Here is a 16088-nt window from a genome sequence, read left to right as displayed (position 1 = left end):
GTCTAGCTAGACTTTACTTGATTTTCAAGAAGTTGTAGCTATGTACTACATTAGTAAAATCTGAAATAAAATTATTCCCTGTTAATCTTTTCACAGTTTCTTAAAAAAATATTAGTGGAGATAAATTATCTACAAACTTTAAAGATCTAAACTTATGTTCACTGAACAAAAATAAATTTAGTTTCATAACATTGCCTGTTAATGGCAAAGTACTATAAATAGTGCATGTTAAACTCTTCCTAACTTGTTTCTACAAAATATTTGATTAAAAATAAAATGAACATATAAGGGAAGATCCCAATATCTTTCCAAATACACCATTTAACTCAGGAAGTTTAAATAAAATACTAAATCTTTTAAAAAGTACAATTCCAAAAAAGTTTATAAGGTAGATTTGCTTCAAAAATTTTAGTGCATTTAGAAAGAATTATAGCTTTGAAGCATAAACACCTTTGGAATACCAACTGTGCTCTTTGACGTGGTAGGAAAACTATATAATTTTACATTCTAGTTCGTAATTATGAAAAAAATTTTTCCATTTTAAATTAAAATGTACCTTTAAAACATCCATCTTTAGTTGCTAGAAAAAAATGTACTTGTGAAACTATTTGGCCCAGAATATACAATTAATAAGCTGGTTTTCAGAAAAGTTACTCCTCTTTGTTTAATGAAAATTTTTGTTTTCTGTTTCGGGGTATTGCTTTTATTTGAAGAATAATATGGAAGAAAAATATAATTGCACAAGTTTCCAAATGACAACTTGTTTCTTTCTGGCAAATGATAAATACTAGAGCCAAGTTGCACTTTTGGAAACTGCATTAAAACTGATCTAAGCATGGGCGATTCAAGCAGGAGTGAAACCAGAACGTTAGGGTCACAAGATTTGACAGCAAGCGAGTTCCAGTTTACAGAAAGTGTCCTTGATGCTGTGCTTTAAACAAGGCAGTGGAGATTAGCCTAGATTGGCTACTCAACCACAAGCACTCACTCTAATGGCTTTCAAGCACTGCGGGGAGGCGGAGGGCTCTTTAACTTGGCACTTGGGGCTTTGTGAGTAGACACTATATTTCCCTTTTATTTACTATAAGAGGAGGGGTGCTTTTTGGTTAACAAATGCTTAATAGCATATTTTCTTTAAGAATCGAATTATGTGTATTTTCAAGATATGAACCAAGTTAAAAATAAATTTTTTGCAAAGTACACAGAAACCAAGTTAGTAACAATATATTTTATTGTTTGACCAAGCTCTCTTCAGAGTAAGCTAGTTATTACACAATATAAAAACAATAGCCTCCTGACAAAATGAATTACTCTATTTATTTAGCAAGACTTACTTGTATAAACAAATTAAATGCCATGTTTAAATGCACTTTATATCCATTTTTACACCTTTATCCTTTCCTACTAGGGTGACTATTCAATCACAGTTCCCATATAGTATTGTCACTGTACATAAAGACTGGTAAACTGCAAGTAAATATTACAATTCGGATTCACAGAAAATATTTTAAATGGCCAACTCTGAAGAGATGACCAAGATCTGTTCTGGATACAAATTCTTGTTTTTATAAGTATTACTTTACTATCACATTTTCCCATGTGTTTTTATACCCACTTCTTCTTGGATATTATGGGCAATAAATGGATAGAAGGCAGGAAAAGGAAACTTTGGAGTTTTTTTGAAGGACTGCATCTTAATAATAAGATGAATGACTTCCACTGTACCTCTTTGGTCATCAAAGGAATAGGAAGAATAACAGATTCTCACCATACCAACCTCACCTGACATTAAACATCAGAAGAAGAATTTAAATGAGAAGTTCAAAATGAAAAGAAAAATGGCAGCTAGCACTCTAGTGTATTTAAATGTGGTTTTAAAAAACAAACTGCCAAGTATTAGAAAAAAAAAAAAAAAACTAATGGAAAACTGACATGTTTAAACTAGACATTGAATAAACAGGTTATTTTAAATATTAAACACAATTTTCAATTTAAAGTCTTGAGTTTCTTTTCAGAATTTTGACCTATTTTCATAACTCTAATTTTAAAATAATTGTTTTACATTTTCCCTTATAGAATAAAAGGTTTACTATTACCAGTTGAAATCAAACTACTAATTCAACTTAAGATATGTGAACTAAATAGTACTTTAATTAAGAGCAATTTTAAAGGCCAATTTCTCTACAAACACTGAAGCAGGTTGTAACAGATTTTGTAAGAGAAAATAATTTATTTCTACCATTTTGAAATACGGCAGAAGTAACATCTGGCTATACTGTATGTATTGAAATAGCAAGAGTATGGATAAGCCTTCAAGTCTCTATGGACCACAAATGTGGGAAATGTAAATGAACACCTGTTAGATTATGATTGTACTCTAATTCTCACATGTATAAATGAAAGTGAAAAACAGATATCAATAACTATTCTAATACATAAATGACCCTGACCAAACTTTTATGAAAAAGAAAAAATTTTTCCACTGTCAAATTCATATTCTATAAATATAATGTATAAACTTTAAATTAGCAGACACCTTATTAGGGATGACAAAAAAAACCAAAAACAAACAAACAAACAAAAAACAAATTACAAACCCCAAAAGGCCAAACCAAGTGAAACATAGTGATTGTTTTCAGTGTTGGTTGTGTTGCCCTCTTGCAAAATGACAGGCAAAATCATACTTGTTTTTACATTTGCATCCACATATATTACACTGAAAAGGGTTTTCATACCCATGACATCCCATGTGAATAGTGTAAAGGATATTGTCTGCAAAGTACATGTCACAGTGCTGGCAGTGGTGTAGAAGCTGAGGATCCTGGACCGGCAGGGTTGGGGCTGGAGTGCTTGGCTGGCTATTTCCTATGCTGGGAGTACTGGTGTGGGCACTTGGTTCACTGCTTGGACCTGCCACTGGACTATAGTTCCTCTGACTGTGTGATGGCCGAGGCTCAGGGCTTGTGGGAGAGGAGCTCTGAGGAATACTTGCTGACACAGCTGAAACCACTGCTTGGGCAGAGGGCTGCTGAATCATGAAAGGCTTTTCATCTGGGCAGGGAACGACATCGGGGGATGCAGGGTTTTGGTTTTCAGGTGGCAAACTGGACAACTGTCCTGCTAGAGTTGAGAGCTGATTTAAAGGGTTGTCAACCATGAGTTCTTGGGGGTCCCTCGGTAGGCCACCAGGTGGTGTTGTTTTTGCTATACTTTCATAGGAGTCAGTCTGGATACTTGGGATTTCGTGGGTAAAATCATTAAGGTAGTCTGGTTTCTGAACCACCATGGAAGGTGGACTTAAGTTGATTAGTGCTCTTCTGCTATACCCCAGATTGCTTGTTTTCTTCTGTAAAACCCCCCACATTTTCTTGCTGCTTAAGGAAGACCTAGTACCTTTAATTGGTACCATTTTATGCTTGCGCCTTCGATGATGAGACAGGTTACTTCGATCACTGCAGCGGAAGGAACATAATTCACATTTGTATGGTTTTTCTCCAGTATGGGAACGCATATGGGCTTCCAGATGACGCTCATAAGCAGATGCAAATGGACACAAGTGACATCTATGTGGTTTCTCACCTGTTTAAAAACAAAAATGGGGGAGAAACTGCAAGAGTAGCTCATTTATAGAAAGTTTCCTGTTTGTACATTCACTGGATTTAGGAATTGGTTGAAAATAAAATGCTTCTTAGAAATTGATAATTGCATAAAAGGTTATTAAAATCTGTAAAGAAACCTGTAAGTTGAAATAAAACAAGAATTCATCTGCAACAAGATGAATTTAAATGAGATATACATTTAGACTCTATTAGTCAATATAGTATGAAAATTGTGATAGCTTTAACTGGCATTTGGGGAAAGAAGAAATAGCACAAATGACAATAATATTCACTACATGAGTTTATCAACAGTATGCCTCAGAGAAATATATTCATGCACATGACCAAACATAAACACTTACTTATGCATGTTCACAGATATACACATAGGCATACCCCTTCTTCAGGGGGAAAATTTTTTTAAAACATTTTTTAGAAGTCCTTAGATAAAATAAAAAAGTTCAAAATAAAAATGAGCTTGCGAGTTCAAGTATCTGTTATGCAAATCATCCTTCAAAACTGCCAGCACTTTCCTTCCACCTTCCTACTCTTCAGTTGCCAGAAGACACGATTTTAGTGCTGTTAGTTGAAGACTCCCCAAGTATGCAAAATAAACATTTGGAATGAAAGATTTGGAGTCATTCATCTAACCAGTACTGAGGCCTACTACGTGCCAGATGCTATGCTAGTTTGGGAGTACAAAGATGGCCCTATCACAATCCCTGTCCCCATAGGCTTTTCGGGTCATTACAAAGATGTGATGGACAAGCACAGGATGCCATGGAACACACAGGAAGGACAACAGGCCTGGTCTTGAAGTGGAGTGGGGTGTAGTTAGGAAGGTTGTCCAGAAGTGGCAAAGGTGAGACCTGGGCTTAGCAAGCAGTTTGCAGCTGTATTGACACTTTTTCCCCTTTCTGCAACTGAACTGTACTAGTGAGAATAAGATAAAAACATTGCATCATTCCATACTGCCTTCAGCATTAATCTCCCTAACCTTAGAAGCAGACAGATGTTGACAGATTATGTAGTTCAAGCAGTAAAATAGCTGATAAAGGAGAAGTTCTTTAAGCTATTGCTTTGTTTAAAAAAAAAAAAAAAAAAAAATGGAGTAACTTCTCCATTGATTCAAATCTTACAAACCTTCATTTGTGAACAATCAGTGCTATTTATATGATGGACAGACCTGGGCTCCTTTGCCCCCCTTCTCCAGCTGTTTCTTCATTACCTGTGTGGATTCTAATATGTTCGATAAGCCGTGCTGTTCCTTTGCTGGCATAATTGCAGTACCGACACTTGAGCTTCCCATCAAAGGTCCTTTCAAACCCGTCTACCAACATTCCTGAGTTTTCATCCAGGGAAACTTCAACAGATGGGTGATCAAGTCCATTTTGATCACCATCTGTTCCAGCTATAAACAAAGTATAGCAAAAGAAATTATGCATCTCAGAATCAACTCAACTTAGCCATTTTAGTCTCAAGTGGCTGAAAAATCTTTCATAAATTGACAGTTCACCTCCCACAACTTAAAGTCTGTAAAACAAACAGATTTTTTTGAACTGAGGCTAATTTTATATAAAAGTATTATATTCTGAGAAAATTTTATAGGGGGACCTCAAAATGTAAACATTAATTGAATCAGTTCTCAAAATACTTTTCAAGAGAAGAGATAAAGAGAACAAGGGACTCCTTTAAGACTATTGGCACAGTTCACACAAGTATTTATTTAGGATGCTACCCATTCCTCCTATAATAATTAGCATCCATAATAATCTCTAAAACTGTTTTAATCTAAAGCAATTAATGAGTTTTCCACCATTCCTCTCAATTTATATTCTGGGTTATAGTCAGTATCTTAAAATTCTAATCTAGCACAAAAAAGAAAATATTTTATGTGATACCACTGAATGTTAGGATTAAGAATTTCAGAGCTAAAAGATGCTTGGGTGTTTGTGTTAATCTAACGGACTACTTCTTTGTATAGATAGAGGAAACTGAAAGGGCAGGTACTCATAATCAGGAATACCAATAAACTTTGGGGACTACAACCTTGGTCTCTTCAATGCCAATATAATAATCTGCACACACTAGACTCAGAAGAGCCTCCTGGGAAAAGAACTTCTACCCCATCCCAGGAAGGAGCAGTACTAGCATGCACTCCTCAAGCCCTGCTCCACTGTTACTTCCACCCCTCACAGAAGTGAAGGGATTCTGCAGGTTGGGGCCATTGCACTGAGGGACAAGGCTCGGTGTCTCCCTTTTCCCCACTGCTTTCCCCAGTCAGTAACATTCACATTTTGATGTGTGCATGAATTACTTGGGGATCTTATTAAAATAAATTGACTCACTAGATCTGGGGTGGGGTCTGGCATTTTACTTTTTTTTTTTTTTTTTTTTTTGTACTAGGGATTGAACTCAGGTGCGCAAGACCACTAAGCCACATCCCCAGCCTCTTTAATATTTTATTTTGCGACAGGTTATCACTAAGTTGCTTAGGGCCTCAGTAAGTTGCTGAGGCTGGCTTTGAACTCACGATCCTCCTGCCTCAAATTCCTGAGTCATGGGATTACAGGTGTGCGCCACCACACTGGCTGCATTTTACATTTCTAACAAGCTCCCCTGATGTCTGATACCTGCTGCCAGTCCCTGGATTGCAAGGCCCTGGGTGACCAAGGTCAGAGATCAGCAAACTTCTTATACCGGTGAAATAGTGGACACTTCAGAATTTGTGGGGTTTGTTTCTATCACAACTACTCAACTCTGTTGTTATAGCATAAAAGCAGTTATAGACAATATGGAAATGCATGTATATATTCCAATAAAACTTTATTTATGGACACTGAAGTTTGAATTTCATATGATTTTCATGTATCATGACGTTATATAAAAACCTTTCTATTTTTTGGTACTGGGGATTGAATCCAGGGGTGCTTAACTGCTGAGCCATAACCCCAGCCCCTTTTATTTTTTATTTTGAGACAGGGTCTAAGTTGCTTAGGGCCTCACTAAGTTGCTGAGGCTGGCTTTGAATTTGCAATTCTCCTGCCTCAGCTTCCCATGCTAATGGGATTACAAGGATGCACCACCATGCCAAGCATATTTAAACCTTTCTTAAGCTTGCAGACCACACAAGAGCAGCAAACTTGATAAGGCCCACAGGCTGTAGTTTCCCGAGCTAGGTTTAGGAATATATTCCAGTCTGTGTGGTCTATAAACTGGAGAAAGCTTGCCTCCACCAGGCTCAGTACTTTGCTGCTTTTCCTATTCTAGTTTCTCCTTAGTCATGTAAACATGGTCAGCTCTTTCTTCATTTTCAGAGGAGAGAACAGAAAATCTTTTGGGGCTGAGGTCTAATCCATAGTTCCTGACGGCTGAATTCTCTGGGTGCTGAAGCTGATGTTTTGCTTTCTTCTGGGTTCCTTGATTCTAGAGTTAGCTAAAAGAACCTGAAAGATAGGCTGGGATTTAGAACCCCATGTTGAGTCATTCTCCCTTAGCAAAAATCTGACACATTTAAAGGAAGGAAAAAAAGCCCTCTATCTTTCTAGAAAAAAAGTGGAATGATCTACATTAGTGAACAGTAGTTTTCATAGTATGGACAGCTACACACAAACACTGATATATTTATAAAAGTGACTATCTGATAGTATTAAGAGGAGTCTACCTCCCTGAAGAGCGTCTGCTTCTTTATCCCCACTAACCGATCCAGAAATCATGTTCACATGATGGGTCTGCTGAGTCAGGTATTCCTGAAAATCTTTCACGAAGTCCAAAGGCTCTGGTTTCTTTTCACCCATCTTTGTTTTTTGTTTTTTTTCCTTATGTTTATAGTTTCTTACACCTAGAGGGGGAAAAAAACTGAAATAATTTTACACGATTTAGGGAGATTGAGTACAAAATAAAATAGTGACAAAAACTATTTTGTGCAAGATACTGTACAAAGCAACAGAAAATATGGTATTTGCTCTCCAATATCTCATAATCTTCCTGGTTATTTAAAAAGAGCATATATGAAATGGTGAAAAATAAACATTTAATAATTAAGTAAATTGGAATTCAAATTTCATCACAGAGGATAGAAAGAAATTACAAAGATAGAAAACAGAAACTTTATTCACAACAGCCAAGTGCTAGAAATTACCCAAAACAGTACAATCAATTAGTCGTGGCATGGCCACACAATGGATTACAGCTGGGAAAGGAGCACACTTCAGCTGCATTGTAACTACACGATCTAACAGTCAGAACTCGAGTGAAAGAGCCCACAAAGGTTTGTTGTGCAGGATGCCATTTACATCAAGTTGAAGAGCAGACGAACTGAGCTACAGGGCCAGTGTAACCCTCACCAGGGCACATGGGCCTAGCACAAGGGTGGTTCCCAGGAAGCAGGCAGCCTTCTGTCTCTTCATCTTGGTGCTGATTTCATGGATGTGCTCACTTTGTGATAACTGATTAGCTCAAGACTTCTGACTGATAAACTTTTCTGTGTATCTGCTGTGCTTCAAGAAACAGTTAAGCAATATGCCAAGAACTGAGTGGTGAATTTTAGATGACTAAACTGGCCATTAAAGATGAAAGATTTTTTAGATGGAAAATTACTCATTAGAGTTTAAGAAAAGGCATATTTATACATTTGAGTTGGCTATACAGAAATGAAATGAAATTTCTGTGTCAAAAGGTACACATATATTCAGTATTAGATAATACCAAGTAGTTTTTCAAGGTGATTTTACCAATTACACTCCCACAGCAGTGGACAAGAGTTCTGCTGTTTCACACTCTTGCCAGCATTGGTTAATTTTTGCCTTTTTCATTTCAGCCATTCAGGTGGATGTGTGGTAGTACCACACCAGTGTTATATTCCCTGATGATTAATGAAGTAATATACTTTTTAATATGTTAACTAGCCACTTAGATACCCTCTTTTGAGTACGGTCTGTTCAAGTCTTCTGATCCCTTTTTCTACAGGGTTGTCTGTTTTATTCTAATTAATATGTAATCTTCTTCCCATTTTGTGCTTTCCTTTTTAATCTCTTCTGATGAACAGAAGTCCTTTTTTCTTTCTTTTTTTTGGGGGGGGGTTAGAGATTGAACTCAATCCTTTTTTTTGGGGGGGGGGGGAGGGTCTCACTAAGTTGCTTAGGGACTTGCTTAGTTGCTAAAGCTGGCCTTGAACTTGTGATCCTCCTGCCTCAGCCTCCTGAGCTGCTGGGATTACAGGCATGTCCCATCACTCCCAGCCAAAAGTTCTTCATGTAGTCTAGTTTACTCATTCTCTCCTTTTACATTCAGAGGTTTGTGCCCTATTCAAGAAATCCTTGCCTTCATTTTACTTGAAGATGTTCTCCTACATTTCCTTCTAAAAACTTTAGCATTTTTCTTTTACCTTTCATGTTTTTATTCAGAATTTAGTCTTGTGCATGGAGTAAGAGTCAAAACTTAACTTCTTTCCAAGAAGATACTCAATAACCCAACAACGTGAATTTAATAGGCCAGCCTTTCTCCACCAGGCTCCAGAATCAGGTGGTTATACCTATGTGGCTCTATTTCTTAATTTTCTATTCTGCTCCACTATCCTATCTGTTTATGCTTAAAACCACATCTTTCAGTCTTTTAAAAGTCTTGTTATCTCAGTAGTTTAAGACCATCAGTTTTGTTTTTCTTTTTCAAGAACGTCTGTATTATTCTTGGTCCTTTTCAGCCTAAGTTTTTAAATGGCAGAACTGTGAGGATGAGAAATGAGAGGTTTCACAAAAGTATATTTTCCAATTTACAAAAACTTGACCAACCTTACAAGAATCAAAACGTCTACCCTTTAACTTAACTGGAAAGAGATCAACCCTAGACTATACCATTACTACAGATCATTGTACTTTACAACAATGCAGTAATATCCTTAGGAACTAATGAAAGATATATGGCTGTTCTTATTTTCCCTAATGTTTACTGATATATTTTTAAATTTCTTATCTTCCTTTTCCTTTATATCTAATTTATTCTTTACTCTGAACACATTAAGACAAATAAGGACCTATAGGTAATTGAATTCTTTCTTAATGCAACATTTGTGAATAGTTCTTAACTCCTTTCTTAGAAGTTGCCCAGAGATTTTTAAAACTTACTATTGTGACTACATCTTTTCACTGTTTTCTAGAAAAATGAGGCTACTAAAGGTCTATCCTGTGGATGAAAAGAATATTTTGGTATTAAGTCAACTCACTAGCTTTAAGAGTCTGAACAGGAAGGGATCACTCAAAGCTTTAGTTTCCTATTTTGTAAATTGGGATAATAATGCTGACTTGCAGTGCTATTTTAAGTTTTATACTTAAGTATACATAACGTATCCTAATCTGTACAGAATATGGTAAGTTCTCAAGCAACAGTTAAATATTTTAATAATTATTATTTTTACAGCAAAAAATAGTTATACTTAGATTAAGAAATTTCTCACGGTCTCAAAGTTTTTCCCCTTCTTTCATTCATCAACTTGGCTGGAGAATATACTGAGCATCTGTCTAATTCTTAGTTCAATGAAACAAATGTGAACCACAATAGTCTCGATAATTCACACATCCTAATTTACAATTTCCTAAGTCCATTACAATGTCCCAAACTCACCTCTTCTTATTTTACTTTTAAATCACTTGCTTTATCCTGGTCCAACTTTCTCAATCTTACAGATTATTGCTGACTTTTAAAAAAATCTGTTTCCATTTTTTTTCTGTCTTACCATTTTACTTGAATTGGTTCTCTGTTATTGTATTGTTGTCTTGTGATTATAGATGATTCTGCTGATTATTTGTCCTTTAAATTTTGCCCTTTGGTTGGGAATATCAGATAGTCTACCCCAGTGAAAATGATCAAGAACAAGATCTGAGAAATTATTCTTTAAGTTGTAAAAACTGCAAAGCCCTATTGATTGTCTGTGTTCTAATTATACGGGATAAAATTAAAAAGGAAATTCCAGTATTTACATTACAACTTAGCATCAGAGTTCATATGAAGTTGATACCTTTTCATCTGAAAATAACTGAATGTACTTTGATAGGCTTCAATAAGCAAGCTAAACTTTACTAAATCTTGATTAGAAAGCATAACACCATTATAGTACAATATGTGATAATGCAGTAAAAATATGTTAAGATTGCCAGTAAGCAAGCAGAAAAAAAATGATTATTTTTATACATGCATTTCAAGCTTAAGAACATAAATGAGTCTAACTACAGAGGATGGCTGACATATTTTGACAGTCTTAGCTATCATCACGGTGTCACATTATAAGTTTCACAGTGTTCCCTACCATAAACTGCATGCTGCTTTCAATTATACATGATGGACTTAAAAAAAGATGCCAATGAAATAAGGGAAGATAACATTCTAAACATTAAGACAAGCTTTTCTTAAATTAAAATTTTAAACATACTTATATGGTTTATAACCTTAGACATCCTGCCAGGTTTAAAAATTTGGTGTTACATCATTCTTAAGCATCTATGTGTACACCTGACCTGTACCATCTATATTACACATATCTGTAGGCAAGAGGCATGACAGGTGCTTGCAGAGCTCTAAGCAGGTGAACAGATCCATGAAAATGAAAGGTGCCTAAATGTTAGTGCAATCTTTAGCTCAAACACAGCTTTCACCATCTTAAGATTGATAATTCTAAGTAGAATATGTGGAAAAATGAAAATACTGAAACTACAGACTTCCTGTTATAAAAGGAAAATACAGATTTTCTATCCAAACCATCTTCCTGTTTTTAATAATCATCAATCCAGAACTGAAAGTTTAAGAACTCCACAAATTAACTGATACACAGAGGTACTGCTAAGGCACCAATAAATTTAAAAACCTGTGCAAACATAATACAAATGCTGCATCTAAGGATTCAACCAACTGCAGATGAAAAACACTAAAAATGGCATCTGAACTGAGTGTGTACAGACAGTTTTCTTGCCATTATTCCCTAAACAATATAATCTGACAATCATTTACATTGTATTAGGTAAAAATAATCTAGAGATGGCTTGGAGAGCTGGGCACAGTGATGCTTGCCTGCAATGCCAGCCTCAGGCTGAGGCAGGAAGATCACCTAAGCCCAAGAGTCTGAGACCAGCCTGGGTAACTTAATGAGGACCCATCTCAAAAAAACAAAACAAAACAAACCAACCAACAACAACAACAACAACAACAACAAAAAAAAAACCCACCCACCAACAACAAAGTATATGGGAGGATATCCATAGGTTATATGTAAATACTACTCCATTTTATTTAAGGGACTTGAACATTCTCAGATTTTGGTATTCACAACGGATCCTGGGACTAATCCCCCACGGGATGATTGAGGGATGACTCTATAAACTTTAAGAAACCAGCAAAGTATAATTTTTTTCAATGGTATCATTCCAACTGGTCACCTTGGAGTTTGCCAAGAAGTTACTTACACAAAATTTCAGAGTGTAAAATCATGTCATCAGAAAAAGAAATATATTAAGTATTCTCCAATATTATTATAGATTTAGGTGGGTTATCCCAAGCCAGATCTACCTTTCTGCTAAATGATATTGCTACAGACTAAATGGTTCTGTCACCAAATATGTTTAATGTGTTTAAATCCTAACCCCCAAAATGATGGTCTTTGGGGGATAATTAGGATGAGAGGGTAAAACCCTTTGAATGGAATTAGTGCCCTTAAAAGAAGAAACATGGCACTGCTCTGTTTTCTGCCATGTGAGAATATAATCAGGAAACAGGCCTATACCGAGACTCTGGACTCACCAGCACCATGAGATTTAACTTCCCAGCCCCAGGTCTGTGAGAAATATTTGTTTAAACTACCCAAAGGCAATTTGTTATAATAGCCTCAACTAAGACAGATAACTAATTATATCAACCAAAGAGAAGATGTATTTCCAAACCTTATGATTATCATACCTTATGATTTAGTAAAACTCCTGAGTCCTTCCTGTGATACTCTGATTAAACTTAAGCTGAGTTGGACTGGGGATGTGGCTCAGTGGTAGAGCGTTTGCCTAGCATGCACGAGGTCCTGGGTTTGATCCCCAGCAACGCAAAAGAAAAAAAAAGGTAAGTTGAGTCTAGTATGGAATTCCCTTGGATACAGGTTTATGTATATAAAGAAACTGGCTATAGTATACATAAGTTATTTCTGTGACAATAGTGTCTCTGAAATTATCCATTCGAGGCTCAAAATAAATGCTTTTACAAAATAAAGGTGGCCCAAGTCAGGGGAGGAAACAAAGATATCCAAGAATTAAGTTTTGATATCCCAAAAGAACATGACAATCTCTTTACCTTCAAGCAGGTAATTTAAACTATTCTCCAACCTTCTTTGTTCTTTGGGTTTATCTTGTATGAAGTTCTTTACCTTTTACCTTCAGTCTCATAAATGAGAAACTGCTGATGAATACATGCATATATATATACATATATATGCAAGCACACACAGAATCTCTTAACTCGGGGCTAATTATTTAAAACAGAGGTATCAAGATGTGAATTAAAAGGCAACCACAACCACAGGAAATATAAGAACCAGAAGAGGCTTTTTGACCTACCCCCACCACAAATCATGGGAGAATTCTGAGAACATGGTAAGAGAACAATAAGACACATTTCATCCATCTAGAATTTTTTTGAGAAGTGTTTAAGGGTCACTAAACATAAGGAAGACTACTTAGCAACTAATATGCAACTAAGATGTAATATTCAATACTTGATTTGGCATTTAGGCAGGCCTATATGTGTAAAGTGATTACAGTTCAACAGATGTGTTTACTTCTACAGTATGATAATTATGATCACTGAAAGATTTATTCTTCAATAGAATACAAGTAACACAGAAAGTTGACAAGTGAGGCTTGGCTTGTATACAGTAATATGGGCCTTCAAAAGGAATTAGAACACAATTCCTCATGTCATAAATGTCAAAAACTCTTTGAAGGCAAAAATGAACAATGTGAGGAGACTCTAAGAAATCAGAAAATATACTATAAAAGTAAAACATATATAAAACCATGATGAAATTCAAAAGAAGAGTTATATGTTCTACCTTTTCACCCCAAATCAGTGTTCCACCTTTTTCTTGCCACTCCAACATTGATGAAATGTAGAGTATTTGAAATTTACTCTGGAGACACACCAAAGGACTCCAAAAGGCCATGGAGGGAATTTCAACTAAAATTCAAAAGCCATACAGAGGTCTGTAAAGAAAAAAAAAAAAAAAAAAAAAAAAAAAAGCGCACCACAAATCAAAGCCTTATTAGCACCTATAGGTTTAAAACTAATTAAGAAACTTGTGCCAATCTTACCATTACCATTAGCCAAACAAAGAACTAAGGTGACAATCTAAGAACAAAGCAACAGCCTCAACTTCCACAAAGCCTCCACAGAATCACCAAAGAATAACACGCACTATGTAACTACTGTCTACTCTCCACTGAAATTGATGATTTCTCAAGATTTTAGTTTGGGGAAATTTGTAAATATTTTCCAAATTTATGATATTAATTTTATTTGTTCACGGTATACTTCTAAAAGGGTCAGGTAGTCCTGAACAGCTGTAGATGTACAACAACAATGCATTAGCCCTATATTAAGGAAGTATTTGTAGGAAAGGGCTGTAAAAAAAAAAAAAAAAAAACCCACAAAAACAAAACAGAACCACCATATGCCCAACAAGAGAACATCTGAACCCATCCAATCCTCATCTTCATTATCCTCCCTATCCCAATACAAAATAGTTATATTTTTCTGGGAAATACTGGACCATTGGCAAAAAAGAACACCAAACATCTCAATTCACTGTAAGGAACTCCCAAGAACATATTAATCTCTAGCTGTCTTGAAAACACGACATAAATCAAAATTAATGGAACTTATGAATTGTTAGTCCAGATGTTTAAAAAGCTGTTTTAAGTTAATTTTGTTTCTTCTAAATTTAATTTCCTGATACCTTACAGCCTGAGATCTCTTTATGTCTTCTCCTGAGTGTCACTCCTCTTGCGGGTTCTGATCACTTTACGGGGTCACTAAATGGGCCACATGGTTACTGGCAGCTAGAACCGACTAAACTTCAGACCCACGGTCATGGAACATTTACTGGATGCGCGGGTTGGCTACTCGCATTCCAGTGTACCAGGACCTAAACCCCGAATAAGCCTGAACAGTTCCATGTCCTCCTGAAACCTCCCAAGCTCTCAGTCACAGTGCACGTGCAGCAGATCGATCCTGCCAGGATCCTGAAATAAAGGACCAAGGTTTTAAACGCCCTTCCCCGAAACAGCAGCCCGGGACCGGCGCCGGGACTGCATCCTCGCCAGGGTTCCGAGGGACATCCTCGCCAGGGTTCGGAACACCTAGGAGACCCGCGCCGGGGCTGACCCCGGCCCCTGGAACCCGGGGAAGACGCAAACCGCCGGCGCCCCCAGCGCGGCCACCTGTCAGAGCCCGGAGCAGCCTCCGCACCCCCGAGCCTCCCCGCTCCGGCCCGACGGCGCCCACCGGCAGGCGCCGCTCCCTCGGGGCTCCCGCGGCCCACACCGCCGCCGCACGCGCTCGGGCCAGGAAGGACCCGACTCCTGACCCTGCCCACCGACCGGCCACGCACGACCCTCCGCTGGGGGCGAGGCTCGGGCCGGGTTAGCCGGCCCGCGGTGAAGCCGGCTCTCCCCTTCTGCCCCTCTTTCTATCCGCCCTGCTCATCCGGGCCGCCGCTGTCCGACCCGGGAGTCTTCTTCTTACCTCTTGACAGTCACACCGGGTAACCCCCACCGCCTTGTTCAACGCTGCCGCCGTCGCCGCCGCCTCCGTCTTCGTCACCGTCGCAGCCGCCGCCGCCATGTTTGTTGTGTCTCCGCTCCCTTCCCGCCCCCTGCCTTGTCCAAATCTCGCGTGAGTAAGGCGAGAGCGCAAGCGGAGGAGGAGAATGTTTGTCTCTCTTAGGGTTCCGTAGGCACGAGGGGCGTCGCCTCTGGGGGTGTGTGAGGGGCGAGGCCGGGCAAGGCCCGCCCCCAGGAGCTGGCGCGCCGCCAGAAGCGCTGAGCGGATCCTGTCGAGGGTTCTGAGCTGCGGCGGCGATGCAGGGCCCAGCTGTTCGGCTGCTGCGCAGCAGCGGTCTGGTGAGCGCGTTCGTGGCGAGCGTCCTAGGCCCCCGGGGCGACAGTGGTCCCCGGCGTCGTCGCCGTCGGGGACTTGTAACAGGCCCGGAGCGGTCCCGGGCCCTCCCTCGGGCCGCCGGGCTGGTTCCCTCAGGCCCTCCACCCGCGGGCAGACTGCGACCGCCACCTCGCCCCGGGCTCGGGCGGAGCTGGCTTCCGCTGCGTTAGAGGGGCTGGGGTCGCTCCAGACATCGCTTTGGCGGAGCAAAGCCCCTAGCGTGGGTCGGCGCTGCGCCGGCCACCGGGGGCGGCGGCGAGACCGGTCTCTGGGGGCACTTTCTTGAGACGTGGCCTCCCGGACGCC

The 16088-nt window shown here is 38.7% G+C and overlaps 2 protein-coding genes across 3 annotated transcripts in view; one reads left to right on the top strand and one right to left on the bottom strand.

Moving 5' to 3' along the window:
- Positions 1 to 1208: 1208 nt before the first annotated feature.
- On the bottom strand, positions 1209 to 15497 carry IKZF5 (IKAROS family zinc finger 5). Of its 2 annotated transcripts, none has more exons than XM_079138479.1 (5): positions 15369 to 15497; positions 13678 to 13828; positions 7264 to 7457; positions 4828 to 5010; positions 1209 to 3579 (listed from the first exon to the last, which is right to left on the bottom strand). In XM_079138479.1, the coding sequence occupies exons 3-5, from the start codon at positions 7394 to 7396 to the stop codon at positions 2636 to 2638; spliced, it is 1260 nt and encodes a 419-aa protein (XP_078994605.1). In that variant the 5' UTR covers positions 7397 to 7457; positions 13678 to 13828; positions 15369 to 15497; the 3' UTR covers positions 1209 to 2635. The 2 variants fall into 2 exon arrangements, with proteins under 2 accessions (XP_078994605.1, XP_078994606.1); XM_079138480.1 differs by having other exon boundaries at positions 7264 to 7440.
- Positions 15498 to 15688: 191 nt separating this feature from the next.
- The window catches only part of ACADSB (acyl-CoA dehydrogenase short/branched chain), a 35477-nt gene continuing 35077 nt past the window's right edge, over positions 15689 to 16088 (top strand). The window contains 1 exon segment of the mRNA XM_079138478.1: positions 15689 to 15745. Coding sequence (XP_078994604.1) covers positions 15704 to 15745 — 42 coding nt within the window. The 5' untranslated portion in view covers positions 15689 to 15703.

The sequence above is a fragment of the Sciurus vulgaris genome (genome assembly GCF_902686455.1).
Source record: "Sciurus vulgaris genome assembly, chromosome: 4".
Lineage (NCBI taxonomy): Eukaryota > Metazoa > Chordata > Mammalia > Rodentia > Sciuridae > Sciurus > Sciurus vulgaris.
The sequence above is the reverse complement of the archived record's forward strand: the minus strand, read 5'-3'. Positions and strand labels throughout refer to the sequence as shown.

Excerpts from the sequence above, each read along its gene's own strand:
- IKZF5 (XM_079138479.1), bottom strand. The coding sequence starts at position 7,396 with ATGGGTGAAAAGAAACCAGAGCCTTTGGACTTCGTGAAAGATTTTCAG. Across the intron at positions 5,011-7,263 it reads AGCAGACGCTCTTCAGGGAG|CTGGAACAGATGGTGATCAA; the intron begins GTAGACTCCTCT and ends CTTTGTTTATAG. Across the intron at positions 3,580-4,827 it reads ACATATTAGAATCCACACAG|GTGAGAAACCACATAGATGT; the intron begins GTAATGAAGAAA and ends GTTTTTAAACAG.